This window comes from Pseudopodoces humilis, chromosome 3 (genome assembly GCF_049639895.1).
Source record: "Pseudopodoces humilis isolate 2021_Gansu_Grassland_sample_001 chromosome 3, ASM4963989v1, whole genome shotgun sequence".
NCBI classification, from domain to species: Eukaryota; Metazoa; Chordata; class Aves; order Passeriformes; family Paridae; genus Pseudopodoces; species Pseudopodoces humilis.
Window position 1 is genome coordinate 107,316,415 of NC_142202.1, and position 26,108 is coordinate 107,342,522.

The window sequence follows — 26,108 nt, forward strand, 5'->3', positions numbered from 1 at the left end:
TCCTGCTGGACTTTTCCATGAAAAACGTAAGCAAAGGCAAATTCTTTCACCAGCTGCAAGTAATAACGTTGTGCTGTACCTCAAATCAGTGACAAAGTTATTGCATTCAGAGGGTTGGATCTAATTTTGCAGTCTTTCCCCAAAATAGAGTTGAAAAAACCTAAGGATTTAGGGGTTTTTTTGGAGTTGAAAGTAGTCTTTGACCAGAGGTAAGTCTATCAGAGCAAGTCACTTTGTCACTTACATTGACGTTAATGTTTAACAGAGTTTAAACCAGAGCTGCAATCAATGGAATGTGAAAAGAGATCATACTATCAGCCATTAATGGGTCACTTGAATTTTCACGCAAGGTTTGTCTTGCTTTTATCCTGCTTCTTGCTTTGGAAAGGGAAATCTATAACAATATGCTGATCGACTTCACTGATCTACTCCCAGTGTTTCTGAAAATTCATTTGCCAGAGGAATTTTGGCTGCAGAATCACTAAAACACTTAAGAAAAACTTATTCTAATATTTGTGATCAATAAATTCTCACCTGTTAACTTTAACCTTCATGGCTAAATAGATTAAGGCAAAATTATCCTTTTGTCCTGTGTCAGCAGTGTCAGGAAAAGGGCTTCTACTACCTAACAAGATAAATCCACTGGCACTTGGCACTGGCAGTCCTTCCAAGAAATACTGCTCTGCATTGCTGTGGCTGAATTTGCTTTTCCTCTTTTGAACTGGGATCATCATGGATTGGATGCCACTGCCCAGATTAGTGCCTTGGCACTTAGTGAGCGTATTACTGGAGTGACAACTGCAAACATGGCAGTTTCAACCTGCTGGAAAGACAAAGAGTACAAGAGTTGTGTCCCATGTTTCTGCCATGCTGAGGTCCTGGGCTATTTTGTCTTACAAGGAGCCAGCTCAGTTCTGCCTGAGTAGTGCTCACCAGACTGACAGGATTTAAAATCAGATGAAAAATAAGAAACACCTTAATACAGAGACACAGCCAGGGAAAGAAGCTCTGTCATTATTATAAAGATGTTAAAGGTTCCTGGTAAAATTCCCGTCTTTGCTTGGCATGATGAAGTCTTCATCAATCCTGGAGTGGTAAACGAGAAACAGGAAACTTCACAGGCATTATTCCATGTAAATCTATATCTGCAAACTCTGTTTTTCCCAGGTTGCAATGGAACAACTCAATACACCTGTGCATCCCCAGACTATTCTTGACTTCACCCTTCAGTCAGAGAAACTGCCCAGGGAAAGTCCATATCAATTCCACAGCAATAAGGCAGCTTTGAATCAGAGCCTGCAATAAGTCAATTTAAACACAAACCCATGGACAGGTTTAATTTCAGCATTTGCATAAGTACTTTAGTTTTTCCACCACACCTCCAACCTTTTTTTCAGTGCAGAAAATGAATAATGCTGCAAGGTGAATTGTGCTTCCTGAATTGTTAAAGTGTTTGTAATCTTCCTTATTCACTAAGTAGCCTTGGGTTTTATTTAACAACCATTCAGAAGCAGCGCTGAATAAAAATATATTTTAGTTGATTTTCTCTTGGGTTTTTATGTTATTCTTACTGTAACGGTAGCTCCACAAATGCAGCTTTTTCTTCACAAGATTCCTGAGGCAAGTTAATATTAGTATCTTCATCTTACAGATGAAGAACAGAAAGGTGGAGCAATTTAAGCAAGAACATTTCAAACATTTGCTATTCTTGGATACTTCTCTTGGGACACAAAGGCTTACTTGAAGGACTTGCTCTGCCTGGTTTCATGGTTTCATTTGGGGTGGTATGTACTTTCCACAGAGCAAATCACACACAGCTCAAGTCAGCACGGCAGAAATCAAAGGCTGGAATAAGCTACAGTGCAACTCCTCTCCAAGTAAACCAATTTGTCATCACTTGTCACATTCCCACCTTCCTTCTGTTCCCAGCCATATGTTCCCCTCCCCTTCCACCAGCACTGGCACCTGCCTGACTCCTTCTGTGAGCTCAGCCTGAGGAAAGGGAGAAAAATGTGTGCTTTCTTTCTGACAACAAGCTACAGAGTCAGTTTTGCATTTATAATAATCATAGAATCCTAGAATGGCTTGGCTGGGAAGAGACCTTAAAGACCATCTAATTCCAACACCCCTTCCATGGGCAGGGACACCTTCCACTAGACCAAGTCGTTCAGAGCTCCCTCCAAACTGGCCCTATAAAGTAATTTATTTGTTTTTAGTGTACATTATTACTAATTCTAATAATAACGACTTTATTTATGTACAGTTAGGCATTAGCAATTACATTTAAATTTACTACTGATTTACATAACATAGCAATCACAAAAGTTTATAAATAGTCATTACAAATTATCGCAATGTAATTTACATATAACTTATGCATATTGAAATAATACATTATATTATTTATAAATTAAATTTTATAATACCAGAACTCCATAAGCTTTCGATGGTACTGCGGAGGAGGGGGAGCACCCACCCAGCACGGCAGCCCCTGCACTGAGGGGCTCACGGCTCGTCATACCAGTTACATTTTCAGGCATCAGTGAATCACCCAAAAACGCCTTTTACTTGTTTTTTTAACACCTTCCCCTTCTCCCGCTCCGTCCCTCCGTCCCTCCCCGCTCCCGCCCTCACGGGCGGGGCGCGCCGGGGTCGCCGCGCATGCGCGCCGGGACCACGTTGGGAAAGCGCCGGTCCCCGGGAGCGATTCCCGGAGCCATTCCCGGGAGCGATGTTCCGCCGTCCCCCGCGCAACTTCCGCGGCCGGAGGCGCGCAGCCTCCAGCGGCAGCAGCGAGGACGAGCCGGAGCCACGGCCGGAGCCGGCCGCAGCCCCGTCCCCAGACTCCGGCGCCAGCTCGCCCTCGGAGCGGGAAGCGGAGCCCGAGGAGGCCGAGGGCGATGCCCCCGGCGCGGAGGGGCCGCTCCCCGGGGAGGAGCCGGCCCGCAGCCCCCGCGGCATGGCGCGCACAGCAAGGCCGGGCCCGGGACAGCGCCGAGCCGGGGCCGCAGCGGGGCTGGGCCGGGCCGGGAAGGAGCTGCTGAGCTTCGGCGGCGAGGAGGAGCGGGAAGGTGAGGAGGGGTTGTGTGTGAGTGTCCCGCAGAGCAGGGCCGGGGGCTCCGGGATCGGGCTGCCTTGGGCTCTCGAACCCCGCGCTGGGTACCCTCCTGCCTCTCGCTGTAAACACACCCAGCGGTGCTGTGTCCGGGGAAGGGCTCTGGGCAGGGTTTGCGCGATAAACCCGCACTAAAGCGTGGGCTGCGCCTGCTTAGTCTGGAAAGGACAGCGGGTCTCATCAATCCGTCCAAATATCTCAAACGTGCCGAGAGAATGGTGCCAGACTCTCTTCAGGATGAGAAGCAGGGGCCATAAACTAAAACACAAGAAGTTTCACCTCAACAGGAGGAAGAACTTTTTTACATCACGGGTGGCAGGGCACTGGAACAGCTGCCGAGGGAGGGCGTGGGATCTCCCTCTCTGGAGACATTTCAAACCCACCTGGACACATTCCTGCCTCACCTGCTCCAGGTGAACTGCCCTGGCAGGGGGGTTGGCCAAGGTGATCTCCAGAGGTCCCTTTCAATCCTAAAAATCCTGTGATTCTGTGAAAAGTACTTAGACAATTATTTATGTTCATGTTCTTCCATCTGGAAAGCATCTGAAATCTTACAGCTGGAGAAAACCAGAGAGAGCAAGTACTGTTATTCCATGACTAGTTAATGATGAACAGGCTTAAGTAAATGAAACTTAAATGTTTAATTGAGACTTCGGGGCTGTTGCTGTTGTGGTTGATGAGAAGACATAGCCACCTTGGTGGGGGCAAGCTACAAAGAGGCCCTGCATTTCAGCAGTGCAGTGTTGCTGTGTTGAGGAGGCTGAGCTGCACAGTTTTTAACTAAGAGGTGATCAATCATGAGTGATAAAGCCAAGTAATATTTAAAATTAATTCAGCCAGAACTGAAAGACTGGATGTAGCCCTTAGTGCCGTGGTCTTGTTGACACGTTGGTATTTGGTCATAGGTTGGACTTGATCTCAGAGGTCCTTTCCAACCTGATTTTGTGATTCAGAAGTTATGCTGTGCACACAGAGTTTAAATGTGCTTTTGTATGTAGTACATGTATATTATATGTATGTGCATGTGTATTGTTGACTTTATTAATGTTACTCAGAGTCGCTTTGTTTTATCTGGTAGGTGAAGAGTTTTTTAAAGTTAAAAAGCCATCCTTCAACGAAGTAACGTTTAGGATTAAAAAGAAGGAAAGGCTATTCCCTGCACAGACAGAAGCTGAAGAAAGCAAAAGTAAGTACTTTTTTTTAGTTAAATATTTTATTAGATGTGTGAAGGGTGATGTAAAAATACTTCTGATAGATGTTGTTTACTTGTTAATTGAACCCAGAATTATACTTAAAATGTTAGTTTACAGTTTATAATTGTAATGTATTTGTGCTGAAGTTATTTTCTGTTTGACCTTGGTAAAACATTATCAGAACTTGGGGGCTGTTCTTGAGGAAACCTGATTATGCAGAACCATGTACCTATATCAAAGTTAACAAGGTGCTGCTAAGTTTATACCTCAACATCTTATCTTTCAAACTATGGACCAGGTATCTACTGCTTATTACTGTCAGATTGCAGTTTGACCTGAGTATTGGCATTGAGGGAAAATGTGGGCTTAGTAGCATTTTGTTTGATGAAACTCAATGTAAATATTATTAAATTGTGTGCTCTTGCAGCATTTAAATATTTTGATTGAATGCAGTCAATTGCCTCGATTATTCTGGTAGTATCCATAGTTTCATTGAAATATAGTCACTTGCCCAGAGAGGCTGTGGACTCCACATCCCTGGAATTGTTCAAGGCCAGGTTGGGTGGAGCTCTGAGCACCTGGTCTAGTGGAAGGTGTCCCTGCCCATGGCAGGGGAATTGGAACTACATGATCTTTAAGGTACCTTCCAACCCAAACCATTCTGTGGTAAGTTTCCTGTTGGAATATTTGGAGTTTGTGTGTTTTAGAAGCAAACGTGTCTAAAAGTTCTCTTTATGTATTCCCCTTTTTACACCTCTGTCAATTCACAGATATGCCATATTTGCTAATGTTAGATAAAAGTAAATTAGGTTGAGATTGAGCAATAATTCCCTTTGAGGTTGAGATGGTAAATTTTCTTAATAACTCCTTATAAAAGCATATCATAGTCATATAAAAGGTGGTACATTCTGTTGTTCAGTAATCTGATGATTTACAGAAAGTGTAGTGGCAGATGAAGAGAAATCAGTATTTTTAAAGAATTTGATAATAGCTGGAGACAAAACACATACAAATGTTTGTAGTTTAGCTAAGGACTCCCTCATTGTTAATGTTTTAAAAAAAGTGCCTTCTAAATGCAGTTTTTCAAGTCAAGAATCCAAATACGCTGTGAACAATCAGAATATTAATTAGTTGTTATCTGAGAGCTGATCTCATTGCTTTTGTGCATGTAAATACACTCTGTGTCTCAGAAGGACTTGTAGTCTTTCTCTGGGAAACATAATCAAAGATGCTTTTATTCAATACAAGAATTGGCTTGTAAGTGTCTTGGAATATTACAATTTGACTTGTTTTGATAAGAACAGGTAGAGATAGACAAGTGACCAGTCTTTGCTGCAGCAAGCTGTAAATAATTTCTGGTAACCAGTTATGGCACATTATATTCCAGCAGCTGAAACTAAAATAATGGATCGTACTTTTTTCCCCCATAATGCAGAAATCTGTCAGTTGGAACCTAGAGTTGGCAATACCAAAGATACTCATGAAAAGGAGGAGGAGAATGAGGATGAAACTTATTCTTCACTGAATGAGGACTACAACAGTTCGGACTCTGAAAACGAATCCAGCTCTCCACAGAGGAGGAAGGATTTATTACCAGGTTCGTTCCTGGCTTTTTGTTTGTTTTTTTTGTTTAAGAAAGCTATTTTAGAACACTCTGTGTTTGAAGAACCTGACAAGTTAGGTGAGATGAGTTCTGCTCATCTTAAATCACCTAAGGTATAGGCATCTGTTTATCCTGAGTCAGGGCTACTCTTCTGGAAGGATAGTGATGGTTCCCCCATATTTTCAGTTGCAAACATTTGCTGTCTTTCTGTGCTAATTTTGGGAATGGAGCAGAAGTTATGAGCACTGGTTATAGAAGAAAGGCACCAGAAAATTCCTCTAGTGATGCACAATTCCCTTCATGTGGTAAAAACAAAAACTCATTTTGAGGCTGAGAACCACTTTTTCATCTCCTTATATTCTACATGTATATTCTACATTTATTTCATAATAGAAAACCATCTTGTGTTCTGTATCCAGAGCTGTACAGTGGTGCTGAACAGTTGTGAGGATTAGCATTAGATATAGCGTGTTGCTTTTAGTCTCTTCCTTAGATTATCTCTCTCTTTGATGCAGGCAGTATCCCCAGTGCAGCTCACGTTGAGGCTGCCCGGAGGAAGCGTCACTTAGCCAGGACAGAGGCTGATTATCTTCCCCTGGATGTTTCAAACAGTCTTCAGGTCTCTCAGAGAAGAGGAAGCAGTGGTTTGGAGAGTGAAGATGAGTCTGAAACAAAGAATCTCGATTTTGCTCCTAAAATGAGATCTCTTAGGCAGAGGATGACTGAAGACACGGGTGAGTTTGTGGTGTTTCTCCCAGAGCCTTTGTTTTAGTCTCTGGAACAATGTGGGATTTGTCCAGTAGGGAGTGACCTTTGCTTCTCAGGGCTCTTGGAAAAAGGCTGTACAGTTGGTACTTATATAAAGAACCAACTATATATAAACCTGGTTTAGATCTCACTTGTGGTGGTGCAGGATACTTTGAGAAACGTTTACAAAATTATTTTTTGCCTTGTTTACTGCAAGAAAATGGCCTTGTAAAAGGCACATTTACTGTGAATAAAGTTACTGTAAGTCCTGCCTCCTGCTTCTGGTCTGGTCTTCCAAGTGCTCTCCCTGCACTGACATTATAAATTTGGAAAATGAAAAACAAACAAACCAGCATTCCAGCCCTTTAGAAGTAAACAAAGCTACTGCATGCAAAACATAACTGGCTTTTCCATTTTTTTTATTCCCTTAGAGCTGTTTTGAGTGCTGTTTATGAAGCACAGGTTTGCTTTAGTATTTGGATAAGGGCTATAAGGAATGCATAACTATGAGCAGAATCTGCCATTCAAATTAATGGTAATGACATGTTTTTGTATCTGTAGTTGAGTGTATGTTCTGGAGTGCTCAAGGGTTGGTTGGGTGTATTGTCACAGTCTATACTTACACTCTTGTTCACATGTATTATGCACAGCATTGCTTTGAGACATAAAAACAAGATGTTTATATGCTTCCTACTGTGGTAGTAGTTGTCTGAGAAACAGTTGGGGAAATGAATGTTACTATGAATTCTACAAATGCCAGTAGCCTTTTCCAGGCCTTCCTCACCTTTCAGTTTCGCAGTCCTGCATCTGCAGGTTTTTCATCTGCTGTTTTTTGTGTGTATCACTTCTGAGTATCGGTTGGGAGACCCATTGTTGCTTTAGCTGGAGGAGAACATGAGAGGGGTGTAGTTACATCTAAAAACAGTTGTTTTAACTTCCAGCGTCTGTGGGTGATGGATCGAGTGACGATGAAGCCAAGTGGGAAGAACAGCAAATAAAGAAAGCTGTTAAACTCTCTCAGGTGATACATGCTTTCCTAACCATTGGAATTTGCTTTTTGCTTATAGGCAAGAGAGCTTGTCTGGAGTACTGTTGTATCTCCATCCTGCCCTGTCATTAAAGGAGGATTTTAGGAAGTTACTCCCTGATTCTTCAGGGAAAGATGATTAGAAATATGGGAAGATGATAATGAAAATCTTTAATCTCTGTCTGTCTGTTGAGAAAAAGTGTGGTAGTGTCAGCCCCGAAGGCAAAGGTATCTGTTTTGGTAAGATATCACAAGAAGCAGAGAAGAAAATTCTGAACTCTGTTTTTTTTGCTGCCATGCAAGAGATCTTGAAAGCAAGAATATGCAAATAAGACAAATGTGGCAAACTTGAAAAACAAAAGATATTCTTTTATTCTGCTAATTTCTTTCGGGTGGCAATCTGAGAGTTCTCTTCACAGTTCAGCACAATGCTGTCTTTTCTCCAATAAGCATTTGGCAAAAATAAACTTTATTCTGATGTGCTGGAAGTTTTGTTTCTAGCTTGGATCACCTACTCTGGATCAGACTAGGAGCATTTGAATAACCAGCTCCTCATTGAGGTCAGAATTGACAGCTGTAGAAATTTTTCCATTTTGGAAAATTCAGGGAGTAAGGAATGGGAGAAAGTTATATCTTTCTGAGACTGATGTTCAAATCCAGTATGATACGTGATCTTAGGTCTTCATAGTCATTTATGAAAAAGTTAATTCTGCTCTTCAGGAAATGGCCATGATTTTTAGCAGTGGACCTTATGAGTTATGGACTTCATTCTTTAATTGATTGGGTTTTTTCTAGATTTTTTTTGTGATTGAAATACGTATCTTTATATAAGATGTTTAGTATTCAAATGATGTCTTGTTGATCTGTAGAGTTGTAAAGGGAGAGTTTGTGTAATTGTGTATTAAAAACTGACAATTCTTGTAGGATATTTGTGATGATGCTTCAGTGCGTAAATATCAACCAAGCAAACCCAAGTTTGATACCTCTGTTTCTCTACCACCTGTGAATTTGGAAATTGTGAAGAAGCGACTGACTGAAAGGTAACTTAACTCCTTAACTTATGAGTTGTCTGAGTTTTTGACAGAGTGAGACAACAGCTTTGAAGTCTTAATCTTTTTTCCAGAGCATTGGGCTTCTTTTGGGTTGTTTTCTTGTATAAACATGTCTAATGGAATACTATACATTTTTTACTTTTCGTGGAAATGCTTTGTTATAGGGGAGCATTTGTACTTTCCAAGAGTGTTTCTGTCAACTCACACTTTAGAAAGTAAATTTATTTATTTGGAAGCAGCTTTTTATGCTTGCTGGCAGTTCTTGACAGGAGCCTTGGCTCGATGTTTGGTTTGCCCAGCAAGCAGAACTTTACTGGGGGCAGGTGGAGCTGGCACTCCCACCCCTCCTATGGTAGTTCTTATACCAGCTGCAAAAATAGCCCACTGTTTCCTAAAGCATCCCAAGTTCTCTGCAGTTCAGAACGTGTCTGGATCTTTTTCTTTAGTTGTGTGCTAGGCTGTGACTTCTCTTGAGCAGCTCAATTGCTGTGTGGGTTGGACATGGGAACCTCCTGGAGGGTGTGTGGGAAGGACAGCTGGGGTCAGGCATCCCAAGGTAAGCCATCCCCTGTCATCCCTCCCAGCACTGGGAAGCAGCTGTTAAGATAAGTTTAGACAAGTAACTTAATACAAGTGAAACATAAATTGTGCTGTGAACTTCCACCAGGCTCTCTCTATATAATCTTTGCTTTGTATGGAACATCACTGATGCATTTGTTCAGAAAAATGAAACTAAGCTGGACTAAATATTTTTGAGGAGTTGTATGCTTTCTTAGCTTTAATTATCTGAAGGGAATTGAGTTAACTGTAGGAGGAATTTATGTACAGAATGAAAAATAAGAATACAGCTGTCAAATGGGAAACTTGTCTGGAAAACAGCAAGAAAGGGAGGGGGAATCTGTTTGGTGTAAACTTTGTAGATGTTTTTAACATAATAGATTGAAATAGATTAATCTTGTTTCTTTTTAATTTGTAGCACAGTAGAACACAATGGCTTATTCTCTTTGGCAATAGGTGAACTAAAATTTGGGTGAAGGAGGTGAAATAAATTGTGGTCTGTGCCTTGATTCTGTTCTAGGCCTGCTTAAACTGAGCAAACACTTGGGATATATAAGGAGGGAAGGGGTAAAAAAGAGAGGAAGCAGAGTTGTAATGTATGTAAATGTTTGTGTGCTGCCTGTCTGCTAGAGACAGCTGTGGACAGAAGTTTTTGGTGTTTATCACACAATACTAAGAGTTCTCAGTTGGATTGTATTTAATAGTGAGCACATTGTGAGTGCCTACAGGTACTTCTGTCATGCAACTTTTATTAACTGGTATGGACATGGTGATGTGAGCTGTATTTTTTACCAGATTACATTGGGTAGACTATTTAATAATGTGATACCATGTAATTTTGACTTTCTTGGTTTTGGTAAATGTGGTGTATTGAGGAATCCAGGTAAAATATCTGTGGTGCTTTCAAAACCAGCACCACATAAATGACATTTGGGTCTCCAAAGCATGATGTTTCTCCATACGCTGTGCTTCTGTAGATGTTGGCATGGGTAAATCTTTCAGTGCTGCTCAGATCAAATGCAACTGCTATTATTAGCACAGGCAAAGATTTTGTATGTGATCATAATGGGAAAAATGTTTTGGAATGCATCAGCTGTTAAGTTGGCAATAGTTCTGATTGTCTGGGTTTCTCTCTTTTAGGATAACATCCTTACAGGATGTGCACCGTGCCCACCAGAGAGAGTATGAAAAATATATGGAGGATATTGAGAGCTCAAAGATGTCTGTCCAGGAGCTGGAGAAGTCTTCAGATGCAGCTTTGAATTACAAATTCTACAGGGCCATGAAAACATACGTAGAAAACTTGATAAACTGTTTGAATGAAAAGGTATGTACATTTTCCTTTTTATTTTTTTTTAAGATGATAAAGGTGTATTCTGTCAGTGAAAAATGAGGGATACCACCCAGTTAAAAATCAGTTCTGTCAGAACAAAATTTAATTTTAATGTACTTTTCTGTCACTTTGCAGTTGTGAATTTCTTCAGGTAACTTTAAAGAGAAGAAATGTTATTTAGTGAATACATTTTCTTCAATGGCTAGTGCCTCAAAAGCAAGCTGCAATAAAACATGGGGCTAACAGTGTTCTGGTGAACCCTTTTGTATGAAGCCTTAGTCCTTGATGTGTAAATGGCATTTAGTTTGTGTTTTCAGCCTTATCAAAGAAAGCCTGAAAACTGCCATGACTGGGAACTTACTCTTCAATCTATGACACTTCAGGTTCTAATTTTACAGCTGTACTAAAAATCCATGGAAGTTGGTTTTTGTTTGTTCTTGTGAGATTTAAATCAACTGAAAGCCTGATTAGTGTTTACTGTATTGCAGCTGAAGGACATTAATGAACTGGAAGGGGCGGTACATTCCCTTCTTCAGCAACGAGCCGTGAGAGTATCAAAGAGAAGGCAAGAGGAACTGAAAAATGAATCTGCTTATATTCAGCATCTGACAAGTTAGTACAAAGTTCAGATTTTCAGTGGGACGATAACTTCTGTCTTTGAGCAGAAATACAATTAATTTTTTGGGTTAAGATTTTAATTTTCACCTTTGATCTCCTTTACCCTTCTCATTGTCAGTAGGCTTATTCTGCTGTACCTCATTTAAAATTCTTAGCTTAGTAATGCCCATGATACTGTTTTTCTCTGGTTTAATTTTTCTGAATATGACATGGCTGAGTACCTTGTCAATTTTTAATTGTTCAATTTCCCATCAATATTTAAAAAGAAAAATGGTAGTCAGTTTTCCAGTAGCTCTCAAGTTGGAGAAAGCTTGCTTATTGAATTCTGTGAATATCTGAAAAAGCTGTGTGTAATTAGCAACATCACTTTTATCTGAGAGTGTCTGTAAGGCTATGTGTGTGCTCAGATTGTAGGTTTCAAGCTAGGAGGTGACACAGGTGGCAGAGCATGAAGACAGAAGCTACTTAGTGTAAGGATTTTATCTAAAAGAAAGCTGTGTTTCAGTCACTTTTGGAAAAATTAGTACAATTTTCTCAGCCTATATTTTCTTTCCTCACCAAGATACTGTTTGTACGCTGTGTGAATCTCTAGCCGCTGCTATTTAAAAAACCCAAACAAACCAGACCTCCAAAACCAAACCCTTTAAAACTGTTTAGGCAAAGCTGAGAGCAATATGCTTGGAGCTGCTAGGAACAGATGGAGGGCAGATGCACTGTATCCTGGTAAATACTAAATCATATGGGTTCAGTCTTATCACTTCAGAGGATAAACTGCTGATGAGAGAAAGTAGCAGCCTGGATGGTTTTGTAAAATGGCATAGCCAACTGACAGCAGGTGTAAGGAGGAAAGGGTAATGCCATAGTAAGAGCTGCTATTAAAATGATTTTACCTCCAGCTCTTTACAAATGAGGCTGTGCTTGCATGTTTAGCAGCACAGAGCATTGTTTTTATGTTCCTAGTTGTATTTAATACAGTGGAAAAGCTGGTTTTCCTTACATGATAGTACTTCAGTAGTAGTACACCCTTTCTCTTTGGCATGTTTTGCCCATCAGCCAATTAGTGCTACAAGGAATTTACTCTGACTTAGTCTGGATACTGTTAGAGTTTTGACTAGGTTTGTTCTTTTGTTTGCTATTTTCCAGATTAAAAAAAAACCCAACAAACCTAACAAAACAATAGGAGATTGTTTCCTGTTTGAAAATAAAACAGAAACTTTAAAAACATACCACTTTATTTTTGGTTGTCTTATAGGTGGGAATGACAATCCAATGAAAAGTAAATTGGAAGGTGATGAGAAGACACAGCTTTTGGAAATGTGTGAGCATCGAAGGTAACTGTTACGTAGAGGTGCACTTAACTCTGTTAGAAGTGCTGTGCACTGACTTTCTGTCGTTCCTGCAGTCATGAATGTAAACCTGTAGGATTACTAAATGAGATTACACTGAAAATATTTCAGTGTTTGGTTTCCTAATCTTGATATACATGGAAGCCATGTATGTATTAAAGTCATTCTCTTCATGTTGATTTGAGCCTGAATGCTAATAGACCTGGATATTTGAAATTAAAAAACCTTACTTGAGACAAATCTATGATGGAAGCTTTTTCCTTTCTGATTTAATTAATAATATGAACTTTTACAGTAACGTACTTTTGTATTACTGTAAAAATAGTAAAATTGGGCAGAACTGTTTCTGCTGGAGAGGTGGTAGTGGTGATGAAGCAAATCAACCTCTAGCCCCAGGTTTGCTATCAGTGGGTACATTTTGGATGTTCAGAGATTGGTACCAATTTTTTATATTATTGGGAGCTTTAAAAGTTTTACAGTTGCAGTGGTATCTCAAGTCATAATTATACTTGGAAGCAGCAAGTACCTTGGAATTTTAATGGATGAAAAGTGGTATAATAACAGCAATTTCCACTCAAATCAGTTACTGTTTAATGTTAATTGATTTAAATAACTGTTTAGAAGTATTTATGCAATATTACTTCCATATAATTTATCATTTTCCTGTGGTAGAAATTCAAGCCATTGATTTTGCATCCTTTTTTTCTTGATGCCATGGCAGTAGTTTTTAGAACCTCACTGGCACATGGGTGCTATCACCTGTAGATGATATATCCTGTAGGTTGTTGAACAAGTGATCCAGGACTGACAGGACAGTCTGAGAGCTCAGTGAACACACACTAAACTATCAGACAGGATCCAGTTCAATACCAGATGCTCAGTGTTGCAGGTGGGATGAGTTTTTTGCCTCATCAGTGGTGAGGAGGTGAAGAGAAGATTATTTCATGGCACTTGAGGGAGGTCAGTGATGTTGCTCTAAGCTCTTGGATGTCAGTTCCCAAATCCTCTCCTTTTTCCACAGTTTAAGGGTCCTTTTGATTCCATTGCTCCCCCATTGCCTCTCCTTAGGCTGTTTTTCTCATGATTTGTTTTAAGTACATTTGTTGAAGTTGGACTATTTTCTTTAAGCTTTCTCCTGCACACAGGAGAGGATAACTCATCTGGCTTCATTCCAAAATGCAGGACTTGCAGGCGGCAGGCGAGGGAGCAGTCAGGAGAAGGAGATCACCACGAGGGCTTGTCGAGTGATGAGGAGCTGACTCCTACAGAGGTGGATGAGTTCCAGAAGAGCAAAGGTTGGTGACAGTCCTAATGTGATGTCCTAGATCAAGATCTCTTGATATTTCTTTAATGATTCCTTTTTTTAAAGGAAAGGTAGAGGAATACTTCGTTTGAGTTCCATGTTTTTATTCGCACACTGTAGAAAAAAATGCGCCCAGGCAGTTCTCACTAATGTCTTGGGAAGAATGAATGAGTGGTTGTAGATTTCTTGTGGTGGCAGCACATACACATGTGTATATACATATACAGTATATACATGGCTTTTTAAACTGTAGGTAAGATCTGTCAGATTATGCCAAAGCTGATCTGACAGTACTCAGTGCAGTGCTGCAACATGTTTTGTACAGTAAATTTATTTCCTGAAGCTGGAGTAAGAATTAAAGGTTGTTTTAATTACCTTGAGTGAACAGATGAAGAGGAGGAAGAGGAGGGAAAGGTAGAACAGCTTTTCTTCATGTAACAGCAGTAGGATTTTGACGCCTGAATTGTTACCATTGCGGAACAATGTTTGAAACATAGAGGTTATATAAATCTGTGAAATAGAGGATGAAGAAACTTGCCTTTTCTTGGTCTTCTGACACTGTTTGTTTCTAAAACTGGGTTTTTGCGGGAGCTGTTTTTAAACCATTTCAATGTGAGGTGTGTCAAAGATAAATAACAAATGCAATTCTCCTAAAAATATCTCTTATGTCCTATAGATGTATAAACTCTTCAGCTTATGCCTCAATAAGTTCTGTGATTATTTCTTTTTATTCCCAATGAATATTATCCATAGATAACGTTTTAGAGGATAGTAGGAAAATCTTTGAAGATGTACATGCAGATTTTTATGACATCAGAAAAATCCTGTTGAAATTCCAGGAGTGGAAAGAGAAGTTTCCTGACTCCTACTGTGATGCTTACATCAGTTTCTGCCTGCCTAAGCTATTAAATCCATTGATCAGAGTTCAGTTAATAAGTTGGAATCCTCTTGAGGTAGGTGCATCAGCTGGCATATTTGTTAAAAATTTTGTGTCTATTATGTATTAATATGAAAAATTATTTTTTTTCCCCTATACATAGCACAGTGCATTAGAAGTTAAGACAGCTACTGTGGCTACTGTGTTGTCTCAAAAACTGAAGCATGTTGTGGAATCTTCTTAACTTTCCCCTTTTCTTTTACCTCCAGCCCCTTTTGCCACACCTCCTGTAAAAATAGTTCTTCTACTGGGTTCTTTGAAGACACTTGAACAATCCCACTCATTAAATTCTAGCTTTAAATCTAGTTTTGCTGTTTTGGCCTATTCAGCAATGAGGGTGGATCTGAAATTAAGTGGGAATTTGGGGTGTTATTGGATAGAGCTTTTCTCTTAATGCTGCCAGCTGAACAACTAACAGGAGTCATCTTTCAGCAGAATTTTACAGAGCTGGAAGAGATGCCCTGGTTCAGAGCTATAGAAGAATTCAGTGATGCAGAAAGTGTATCTGAATCAAAAAGGGATGATGATCATGATAAAGAAGTTTTGCCTAGAGTGATTGAAAAAACTATTCTTCCCAAAATTGCAGGTATGATAAGATTGTATTGAAAATATTCACTGCAGCTACACGATAAAACCTTAAATAAAACCGATAATATCAAATAATGTTGGTAATATCACAGTGCTCTAAGAGGCAATGATTGTGTAGTTCCACAGAGTGAAGGTATGGTGGCCTCTTCAAAATTATTGTGAGAGGCTGAGCTTTTTATATGTTTACTCCTGTTATATTGTAATGGCTTGAAACTTGGACTGATAAGTACCTGCATATTATGAGTGAAATAAATGACTATTTTTTTCAGGATTTGTGAAGAGTGTGTGGGATCCTTTATCTACTTCACAGACAAAGAACCTTGTACAGCTTTGCAATAACATCTTTGGAAAACAAATCCTTTCCAGAAATGAGCCCAGCCGAGCAAGAGAGGTAAAAGCTGTGGTACAGGGAAAGGGGAACTTCATCTACCGTGTGTACTTTTGTGTGTGCTCCTATGGGCATTGAGAACATTCTCCTGAAGTTGTTTGGTTCTGATTACATTTTTGTTTTATCTCTTTATATTAAGGGGATTTAACAGTTAAACTTCCAGATCTCTGATTCTCTCCTTGTTGAAGATGATGATGCAGAAATTAACTACTGTTCATAGAAAAATTCTGCCTATTCTGTATCTGTCCAGAATCTGTTTGTAGATCTCATCTTCCTTCACTGCAATAACAATGATTTGCATTTAATTATCTTTCCAAATTTGAGCTTTAAATACTGGCAGTGTTTCAGTAGTCTGTTCCTTAAGCTTTTATTTATAAAGTAGGCCTAGAATTTTAAAACTTGAGAATCCCCAGAGTTTCGTTAATTGGTGAGGAGAAAAAATACTATGTAATCCTAGCAATCCTTTAAGAATTACTTTTATATTCACTCTAGGAAGTCCTTCTTAGCCTGATTCTGGGTTTATTCTGATGTAGATCAGGAGGTTTATCTAGTGAAAATCAGATGGATTAAGTGGTGAAATGGGATAGATGTTTGGGCCCAGAGTATGAAAAGAAATATTTTAAAGAAAATGTTTACGCCTTCCAAAGTTTGCTGTTTTGAAACCATGGCTTAAAGTCAAGTGATACAACTTATCTTAGCAAGAACTTTAAATAAATAAATAGGATTAAGAAAAAGGTAGGTGGCAATCTATGATACCTGAAAACATGTTCCTCAAAAATGCATACTATCCTAGCTATGGTGATTTTTTTTCTTTTTTTTAAACATAAAATTTAACATCTTTTAATGGAGATCCCATGTGTAAAACTTAGGTTTTAATCTGTACAGTTTTCCTGCTGCCTTGCAGATTAATGTGCAAAAAAAGGCCTCACCTAGGGATATAGCTTAGGGATATAGCAAAACCCTCTAGGCTAAGCCTATAGATAATTACAGCTGTGATTTGTCTGCTGTTTCTATTTTTTATTCAGGGTCTCAATGTGTTACATAGAAATGGCAGCTGCACTTATCTCTTAAGATATCAGACCTCTTGATGAACTAAATAACCTTTGAGATTGTTACAAGTGGAATATGAAGTCTTTCTTCTGAGGACACATTAATAATTCCTTTTTAATAGGATTTGATGAACACAGTTGTCCTAAGAATGAAGAAATCTGTAGAGGAAGATGTCTTTATTCCTCTGTATCCCAAAAGGTAAGCTATCCCTGTGAGTCTCTTAAGTTTCTGTTTTTTTTAGTTCCTCTGCTTTCTCCCCTACAGATGTAAATGAAATATTGTAGATATCCATGTCTGAGAGATCAGATGTCTGTTTATCTTCTTTTAAATCAAACAAAAAATAACCTTTATTTTAACTTTTTCTTCCCATGATCAGTACTGTAGAAGACAAGTCATCACTACGTTCAAAATTTCGAGAAAGACGGTTTTGGTCAGCTGTTAAGGTAGAGCAAATAGGGCTGGTTCTGTTCTCTTTGTCCTCTCTGAAATTAATTTCATTGGAAACATTAACATCCCAGCCAATATTCCAGTTTTTCTGCTGTTCATGTTGGCTATCCTCCTCCTTGACTCAGAGCAGGTTAATTTTCAGGTAATTTAACCTCAAGGTATTATACCTTTACAAACACAGCCTTACACCAGGATCAAAAATGACAGTTGTAAGGATTTATAGTGATAGAGACAACAGAAAAAACCCTCAGTGCCTAATAATACTGACATGAACTACAAAAAGATCTTTGTGATACCACAAACTGTCATTATCATGTCATGAGGGACTGTGTGTAGTCTCGTCCTGAGCAGCTGTAGTAACTTTTCACTTCTGTCTTAAATTCTCTTAAAGTTTGCTTAGTTGCCTTCTGTATTTAGCAAATTGTTAAACCTCCTAGAAGGGTAAAATGTTCCACCCTTGGGAGGTCATATATACACATATACAGGTGCATATAGATACCTATACATACACATAGATGTACTTGTAAGATTAATTAGGTTATTTACTCTATGCAGTTTATTAGCGGCTAACTGACCAGAAGTTTGGAGAGTGTAAATCCTAGAGTTTGAGGACTTGAATTGGATGCACATACTACCTTTCTGTGTTTTTTCTTTTATGAAACTTGTAACAGTTTTAGCATACTTCCAGCTAGCAGCTCTACAGATTCTTTGTTTCTTTTTTACTGCAGCTGCTTTCCAATGTTGTTCTTTGGGATGGGATTGTCCAGGAAGACAAGGTCCGTGATTTGGGACTGAGCAAGTTGCTGAATCGTTACCTTCTCCTGAACATCCTAAACACACCACTAGGGCCGGATAATATAGAAAAGTGCAATAAGGTAAAAGATAACGTTCTTTGGAAAAGCGTGTATGCTAAAAGCCTTTTTTTCATGAAGAGGGGTCAACACTAAAGATGGAATATTTTAAAAAAAATTTAAACATTTAAAATTTGATTTTAAATTTTTTCTTTTAATAACCTTGCTGCATAAGAGCATTTTAAAGCAAGTACTGGTCTGTAGTTTCCTTAAGCATAACTACTTGGAGAGATAATCAATGTTGTTTTGAAGGAAAAAGCACATTAGTAATGACTGAACCTGCCACAGAAGGGTGCTGTCAGAAGTGATGTGACTTAATTATATTGAAATATTCATTAAGCTTTTTCCAAATATTGTGTGAACAGGTGGTTGCATGCCTCCCAGAAAGATGGTTCCAGGATCTCAAGGGTGGATCAACTCTCCCTGAATTACTGAACTTCAGCCAGCACTTGCTTCAATGCGCCCGTGCGCTACACAAGGACAACCACAGGTAATGGATGAGGCTGTCCTTGGGATTCAAGTGCTTCCCCCAATACTTAGTGTTAAATTCTTTTTTAATTCCTTAAATACCATGTATTTGGCACTTCCAAGTATGCTCATGTCATGTGTATCTATATATCTATATCTATATATATATCTAAAAGACAAGATGGAGTCTAATGTGAAGGAGCACTTTAGCAGTCCTTGTTTCCTGTGAGTTTGAGGTTGTTGACGTTGGGTGCTGTTAATAATTAGAGTAGCCAAGGTCATGAAATAAAAATGATACTTTAGACAGGTTCATAAAAGTGCTGCTATATGTCTTTCTTTTTTTTTTTGTTTTATTCTTAAATAGTGATGAAACAAAAGAAGTTCTTCTCCTGCTGGTGAAAATTGGAGCTCTGCATATTGTAGAAGACTTCATTGAAGAGCATAAACTTGAACACCTTAAAGCAGTAATTGGGAAATAGAAAGCTTTGCAGGAATGCTTACATTACTGAAACAAGCCTGGTATTCACACTAAACCAATTCTAATATGAAATTGAATTAGTGGATCCTACCTACTCAGAGGTTGTGGTAATCACCATCTTGTTGATAAATACGTGAGGTGATTTTTCTAAATGCCTTTTACTGCCATCTACTCCTAGATTAGTGAATATTTAGAAGTTGCAGTTGTCAAAGCAATGGTTCAGGCATTCTAAAATGTGTGACAGTGCTTTACTGCTGTATCCTTCTTGGAAGGAATCCTGCAGAGAAAGAGCCTGTGCTCATCACTGCTAGCCAGTAGACAACTTGACAAGTTATTTTCAGTATTAACTGCTAAATAGCATTCTGACTCAGCAGTCACTGAGCTCTTGTGATTTGTGGTCCACAGTGATTTTTGGCAGGGTTATTGCTAAGCCATTTCTAGTGAAAAGGAATTAATGATGCCCCTGATGCAGAAACAAGGGGGGTCAGTGTGCAGGTAAGGAATCAGGATTTTGATCACAGACATTGTGATGATGAGAACAGAACTTCAGTTGCTTTCTAATAACTGGAATTCTAGAAATCTCCCTTTGCTTCCCAGTAAGCGCTACAGAACTTTACTTCTTCATATCCTTATTAGGATATTATATGATTTCTAATGTTTTATAATTTTGTATATTTGCAGTAAATATTGTTACAGAATAACAAGGATGTTTCATTGTAAAAACTGTAGTGCACCACAGAATCTGTATGTTTGTGACTATTTCTCCAAAATCTTCTGGGAATAGAATTTAACTCTTCTTGACTTCATTCTTATGCCTTCTTTTTTATATTTTTTAAGTTAAAAATATATTTTTGTAAAATACTTCAATTGTAAATAGGTTTGATCAGTATGACAGACAAGCGATTTAAAATAATTTGGGTTTTTTTTTTGAAAATAAAATATTTTACTGTGGTAATGACTCTTACAGTTCAGTTTTTTAACATGTGACAAAAATATTAAGATCTGTGGGAAAAAACCCCTCCAGCTCCAGTAACACTCAGTAGCTTCAGGCCTTATGTTACAAATGCTGCTTTCTAATAACCAGTTTCTTCTGTTTTTCTCGCAGAATGCCAACAAAAATGCAACTGATAATCAGCAATCACCACAAGCCCATGATCTCATTACTTTTCTCTTGTTCTGCTTTGTCTCAATGCAGCTTGTCTCTAGCACCAGCCTTGTGCTATGACAAAAATGTAATTGATGTTCTATCACAATTTAGCTCTTTAGATGTTTGTTTCTGGAAGAAAGATTCTTTGTAATGACTTGGAAGCATCAGGAGGGCAGTGGACACTTGAACCACAGAAATCTGTTCACGCCAAAATCTGGAAAGGTTAACTTTATTTTTGCTTTGTCCATGTATATACAAAACTTGACAATATCATCCATACTGTTGTAAAACTAAAAATACTAATTTTCTCAGGAATTCTAGACTGCAGAAAACATTATTATTTTTCAAGTTCTTCACTCAGTTCCTTCCGAATCTTTTCCTCTATTTTTGAAGTGTCATATTCTCTCAGCATGTCAAACTCCAGCCATGGCTGGCTCCACTTCTGTGCTGCTTTCATTTTATGTTCTGGTAGCTCAAACTTGATTCCTTTTATATTGTATTTGGGTCTTTCCCACCGTTTTGACCACGGTTTAGGCTTCATTCGTACCTGCAGCTAGAGTGAAAGATTAAAAAATTTAAAAAAACCCAAAACAATAAAAGGGTATTAAGGAATTACATTTTTGATTGTGATCTTAGTAAAAGGTGACAACTGCTGCTCTAACAGGAGGAAAGTAAGACAAAACTAACCAATCTGTCAGTGTGTTTAGTAATTACTACTTTATGATTATCATAATACCTTGTAAAACTTTTTAATTAACACTGTCTCAATTTATTGCAGAGTCCTTAATTGAAACATAAATTGAAGCTAACTCATCTTTTGTAGTTTTGCTCCTCATTAAAAAAACACAAAAGTAGCATGAGAGGAAAGGGATGAATCATCATACTGAGCTTCTACCCAATGCTCTGGCAGGGTGTGATGGTTTCTGGATCTTCCCTGAGATACAGATTTTAGGTGACTCTTCCATCTTTCTTACCTTGTTTTCTGACACCGACCACTCCTGAATCAGTTACCACATTAACAATAACTTTCCTGTAAGAAAAGCTTTCCCCTCTGCACAGTTCTACAGAGGAATGTGGAGGCTGCTCCTCTTTGTGTGTCTTCAAAATTAACTCCAGAGGATAGTAGGTGTTTACATTCTCACCATTCTTTCATTATAGAAATGGCACAAAGACTTGCCTGATTTTACCTACTTTTGTCACCCTGGTAACTGATGTAGCAAAGATCTGCTACAGTCTGCCAGGATAACAGTCATAAATGGAAGTTTTAAATAGTCCCGTGCTTTTCCTCTGAAAGACAAGGCTCCTACCTTGTTCACAGGAATTTCCTCGTGGGCCATACGAGACACAGGTTTCATATTGACATCGAAAGTGCTGTACTCAGGGAGGGCATCTCGCAGGTACATCAGGTTCTCATCCAGCCTCTTCTCCAGCTTCAGCACCTCGATTGCCTGGATTCGAGGACTGTACAGTTCATAACAGATTTCAACCCCTTAAGAGACAGAAAGCCTGGTTTAGTGAACCAAGTTCAGGAGAAATACGAACACCCAAGCAGCATTGCTTCAGTTATACATTCCTGTATCATTGCAGACTGCTTTTTAGTCTTCAGAGCACTACAGTGCTGTGTTGACTTGTGATTACACTCATGTACTGCCTCTGCAATTTCTTTGTAAATCAAATCTTTGATACAGAGGGGCTTAAGAGACTTGAATGGCTCCAATTCAAGGAAGATGAGCTTGGGTTTTAAACTTTATTTCCATTTGGTTACAATGGCTGTTGGTACATCTCAGTGTAGGTGAGACACCCACCCCTTTCATATTTGCGCTCAGAACTCCACTGTTTGCACTGCCCCTGATTTTGTCATAATACAGAATATGAATGTGTGATAAAACTCTTCTAATCTGCTGCTTGTTAAAACACTTCACACCTACATCCCCAGTTCATGAAAACACACGTTTTATAATACCAATTATATATATATATATTTTTTTTTTTTTAATACCAATTATATATATATATATATATATATATATATATATATATATATATACACCAACTGGGCTGGTATTTTCATGGCAAGAGACAGCCCAGGCTCTGACATAAGTACAACTGTCAAAGATTATCTAAAAATTACTGTGCAGTTCCATGCCTTCGAGTACAGAGCACATCAACATTTCTGTGTACACAGCTTTAAACTTGCACAGTTTAACAGTCTTAACAGGCAGACACATACTTCCACTTCAATCTGCTGTTTTCCTCCCCACAGACTAAATTTCTACAACATAACACATTTTTTACTGAACACTTGTAGCATAATTACCACAGTTGAAACCCCACCTTGGTCTTCTATGACATTCCGAAGGACAAAGGTAGCGCCGAGTCCTTTCCCACCCCTCTGAATGCAGATCCCAACAAACCGGTTGGATTTGTCACTGGCATAGGGATTCGCAGTCGTCACAGCAAGTACACTGCCTGCCAAAAAAAAATGGATTAAAATAAACAACCAGTCCCAGTTAATATGTACCAAAATGTGGGAAGAGTCAGGCAAAGTGCATCTTTTCAGGTGCATTTTGAAAATACTTTTGCTTTCCATCAAAACTGCCAGAAACAGAAAAAACTGCTAATGTGACCTGAATTAATGTAGGTTGAAGTGATACTGCAGGCTAACTGCAAACTTACTTCATCTTTATTTTCATTCTCTTCCCTATCCAAACTGAATATAATTAATGTATTTTTTTTTTCTTTAGCTCTACTGGTAAACCATATGCTCAAATGCCAGGATTGAAAAAAATCCCACATAAGGAACACATTAGGATTACTCTTTAATGAAGCAAGATGTAAATATGAGATTAAAATACGAAGTATTACATATAGAAAGACATCTTAGTTGATCTAACACACCTGGCACTTTATGTTTTATGCTATTCTACATATGACCACACTTCCTAACACCCCACACAATGTGAAATACAGACAGAATTATGAACGTTTTAGTGCCGACACTGACCAACATAGAATTCTGGGATGTTGAACACTTTTCTTCTCTGTATCATATCCTTTCTTTCCATGTAATATTTAAGAGGATCTGTTCTCCCTCTGGGAGGAATAAATTCAGGGCTCAGGAACCTGTAAGAAAAGCCAAACTTTTAGAAGTATGAAACAAAAGCATTTGCATAAAAAGTATGAGACAATTCCAAGTATTTGGCCTTAGAATTACCAGCTGTTGCGTTTTCAGAGATATGAACTGCAGTCTATGAAGTCACCAATTTTATTTAATGGTTTTTGTTATCTAAAAGGAATTTTTGTGGGGTTTTGATGTTTTTTGGGGATTTTATGTGGCTTTTTTGTTGTTCTTTTTAACAGATTTTTTCCCAAACCACTAATACATGTCTCAGAGGAGCTGACTGACAGAGGACAGTTCAGTTAGTGCTGTTACAACTTAGAAACAGGTTATTTAACTGTTTAATTGTAATTCCCACGACAGAACACTTACTATTTGTTGACTTTATAGTAACAATAATGGAAGAATGTACTTACAGTTTTCACAAATTGATCTTACAGGACACACCACATAAATGTCCTTTTCTGTTACAGAAGCTTAAATGAACTGGTAAAACTATTTTTCTGCTACAAAAAAATTAAACCATGCTAAAGAATTTCCCCATGGCCTGGACCTCAGTTATCTGACTGCTGAATTAAGTGCACATTTCCTGACACGGATTGGCTTGAGCTGAGAACCATTTTCTATAGACATTTGGATGTGCTCACTCTGGTTTGGACAGCAAGACCACCTGGCCTCAGAGTGGATGGATGAACTTGCACGGATTCATCTTAAAAGTCCTGGATCTGGCCAGGAGAGAAGTACCCAACAGAGAGGAGGACAAATGCAAATCTGCCCAACAAACCTTATGGGGGCTGTGGGGGCAGCAGAATTTCTGGCTGGTGCCGCTGCCCATGGACAGCCCCACAGGCAGCAAACAACACCAAACCTCATGATCTTCAAAGTGAGGTTTTTTGGAGGGGGCAGATGAACAAGACACTACCACCACTCTTCTTCCAAACACAGTGCTACAGTTTGAACCACAGGGTCATTTAAAGTGGTGCAAATTGGGTCTAAAACCCAGGGAGGCTGTGGGTGCCCCAATCCTGGAAGTGTTCACCAACAGGCTGGATGGGAGTTGGACCAACCTGGTCTAGTGGGAGGTGTCCCTGCCCATGGCAGGGGGCTTGGAATGAGATGATCTTTAGTCCCCTTCCAACCAGATCATTCTGTGATTCCATGAAATGGGTTGAGGTGACATCAAAAATACCCAGAATGAGACATCTCATGAAGGCTACCAGAGACATCAGGTCCATGTCACAACCAGTGATGCACGTGCTCACAACTGACCTTGAGTTCCAAGGCAAAGGCAGACACAGGACCTGTGTCCATTTCACTCCTGGCATGCTTAAAGAGATGCCTTTAACTAGAGATGCCTTTAACAGACATAATCTCCCACCTTAACCCCAAATTTACAAAAGTACTTGCTCTTCTAGATTTTTTTCATGTTTCACTGCTTTCAGAAACTGCAGAAACAGTATTTTAAAGTGTTTTGAACGTATTTCAACACAAATGTCCTTGCTAGAATTCTACAAGCTTTTTTATTTTTATTTTTTTTGGTGTAATAATGTTTTGACTCTTTAAGTAAGTGCTCACACAGTGACCAGCCTGAGCACAGCCCAGGTGAGAAGTGGGACACCCTCACCTCCTCTCCTCCTTCTGCGTCTTCCTGTCAATAATGACGGGCTTCGGAGGCGGCTGGAATTTCGGTGGCTTTCCATCGCTGCTCACTCGATACCCCGATAGAGAAAAACACCCTGTAAAATACAAAACAATGTTTGAAACACCCGTGATTTCAAATTGAACCGCCCCCATCAAAGCAGGACACGGCACCACAGCCCGCCCGCCAGGCCAGGGAGGGCAGGAGCATCCTGCCCCCTGCTCTGTGGGGCAGGGAGGGCAGGAGGAGGGCACCGGGCAGGGGGGAGGCTCGGGTGTGCCCGGGGGTGAGGGCGAGGGTCCGGGCGGTGCTCACGGCCGGATAGGGCGATGGCAGCGCCCCTCGGCACCAGCCTCCCACAGGCGGCCGCCATGGCGGCTGCAGCGCGGCCGCTACGGCGAGCGCGGGGGGACAAAGCGCGGCGGGACGGAGCGCGGAGGCGGTGCCGCCTCACGGGGCGGTGCTAAACTGGAACAGGTTTAGGTTGGATTTTAGTAAGAAATTCCTCTCTGTGAGGGTGGTGAGGCATTGGAACAGGCTACCTGGAGGGGCTGTGGGCTTTCCATCCCTGGAAGTGTTCAAGGCCGGGTTGGATGGGGCTGGTTTAGTGGGAGGTGTCCCTGCCCCACGGCAGGGGCTGGAAGGGACATTAAATACCCTCCCAATCCAAACTGCTCTGTGATTTAAGGATGAAGGGAAGCAAAACGGCCTCTTTTACCTCCACCCCTCAGGGCGATTTCAGGTGTGGCAGGAGGCCGCGGCCCCAAAGCAGGGGACGGGCCGGTGGTGCCGCGGGGATGCGGCCCTGGAGCTGCCGGTGCCTCCCCGGGGCCCTCAGCGGCGGGGGCACACTCGTGCTCCGTGCGCATCCCAGGGACCCGCCACAGCTTAGGAATTCCGGCTTTGCCAAGTGAAAGTGGTGGTATGATTTCCAGAAACCCACTTCTGTGTGTCTTCGTGATAAAAAATACTCAACTAAAATTTTTTTTCGAGGCCATTGTTATCTCTGTCCATAATTCAGATAGCCCTCAGTCCCGGTGCTTTTCACCAAGATTAGTTTAGAAATTATTATATGCAAAAGTACTGTTGAGGTACTGTTAAT

General features: G+C 39.8%; 2 protein-coding genes across 4 annotated transcripts; one reads left to right on the forward strand and one right to left on the reverse strand.

Annotated features, from left to right (window-relative positions):
- Positions 1 to 2,685: 2,685 nt before the first annotated feature.
- Positions 2,686 to 20,345, forward strand: GCFC2 (GC-rich sequence DNA-binding factor 2). Of its 3 annotated transcripts, none has more exons than XM_088053391.1 (18): positions 2,686 to 3,071; positions 4,194 to 4,301; positions 5,744 to 5,905; positions 6,427 to 6,645; positions 7,600 to 7,679; positions 8,610 to 8,725; positions 10,436 to 10,622; positions 11,117 to 11,240; positions 12,499 to 12,577; positions 13,775 to 13,887; positions 14,649 to 14,848; positions 15,265 to 15,418; positions 15,690 to 15,811; positions 16,980 to 17,056; positions 17,235 to 17,301; positions 18,034 to 18,180; positions 18,522 to 18,646; positions 18,989 to 20,345. In XM_088053391.1, the coding sequence occupies exons 1-18, from the start codon at positions 2,732 to 2,734 to the stop codon at positions 19,101 to 19,103; spliced, it is 2,535 nt and encodes an 844-aa protein (XP_087909517.1). In that variant the 5' UTR covers positions 2,686 to 2,731; the 3' UTR covers positions 19,104 to 20,345. The 3 variants fall into 3 exon arrangements, 2 of the variants coding, with proteins under 2 accessions (XP_087909517.1, XP_014106849.2); XM_014251374.2 differs by having other exon boundaries at positions 15,268 to 15,418; XR_015772244.1 differs by lacking the exons at positions 18,034 to 18,180; positions 18,522 to 18,646; positions 18,989 to 20,345 and having other exon boundaries at positions 16,834 to 17,056; positions 17,235 to 17,296.
- A 117-nt stretch (positions 20,346 to 20,462) lies between these two features.
- MRPL19 (mitochondrial ribosomal protein L19) lies at positions 20,463 to 25,423 on the reverse strand. The gene is made up of 6 exons (XM_005521824.3): positions 25,322 to 25,423; positions 24,992 to 25,103; positions 23,254 to 23,372; positions 22,584 to 22,718; positions 21,557 to 21,738; positions 20,463 to 20,802 (listed from the first exon to the last, which is right to left on the reverse strand). The coding sequence occupies exons 1-6, from the start codon at positions 25,377 to 25,379 to the stop codon at positions 20,587 to 20,589; spliced, it is 822 nt and encodes a 273-aa protein (XP_005521881.2). The 5' UTR covers positions 25,380 to 25,423; the 3' UTR covers positions 20,463 to 20,586.
- Positions 25,424 to 26,108: the final 685 nt, after the last annotated feature.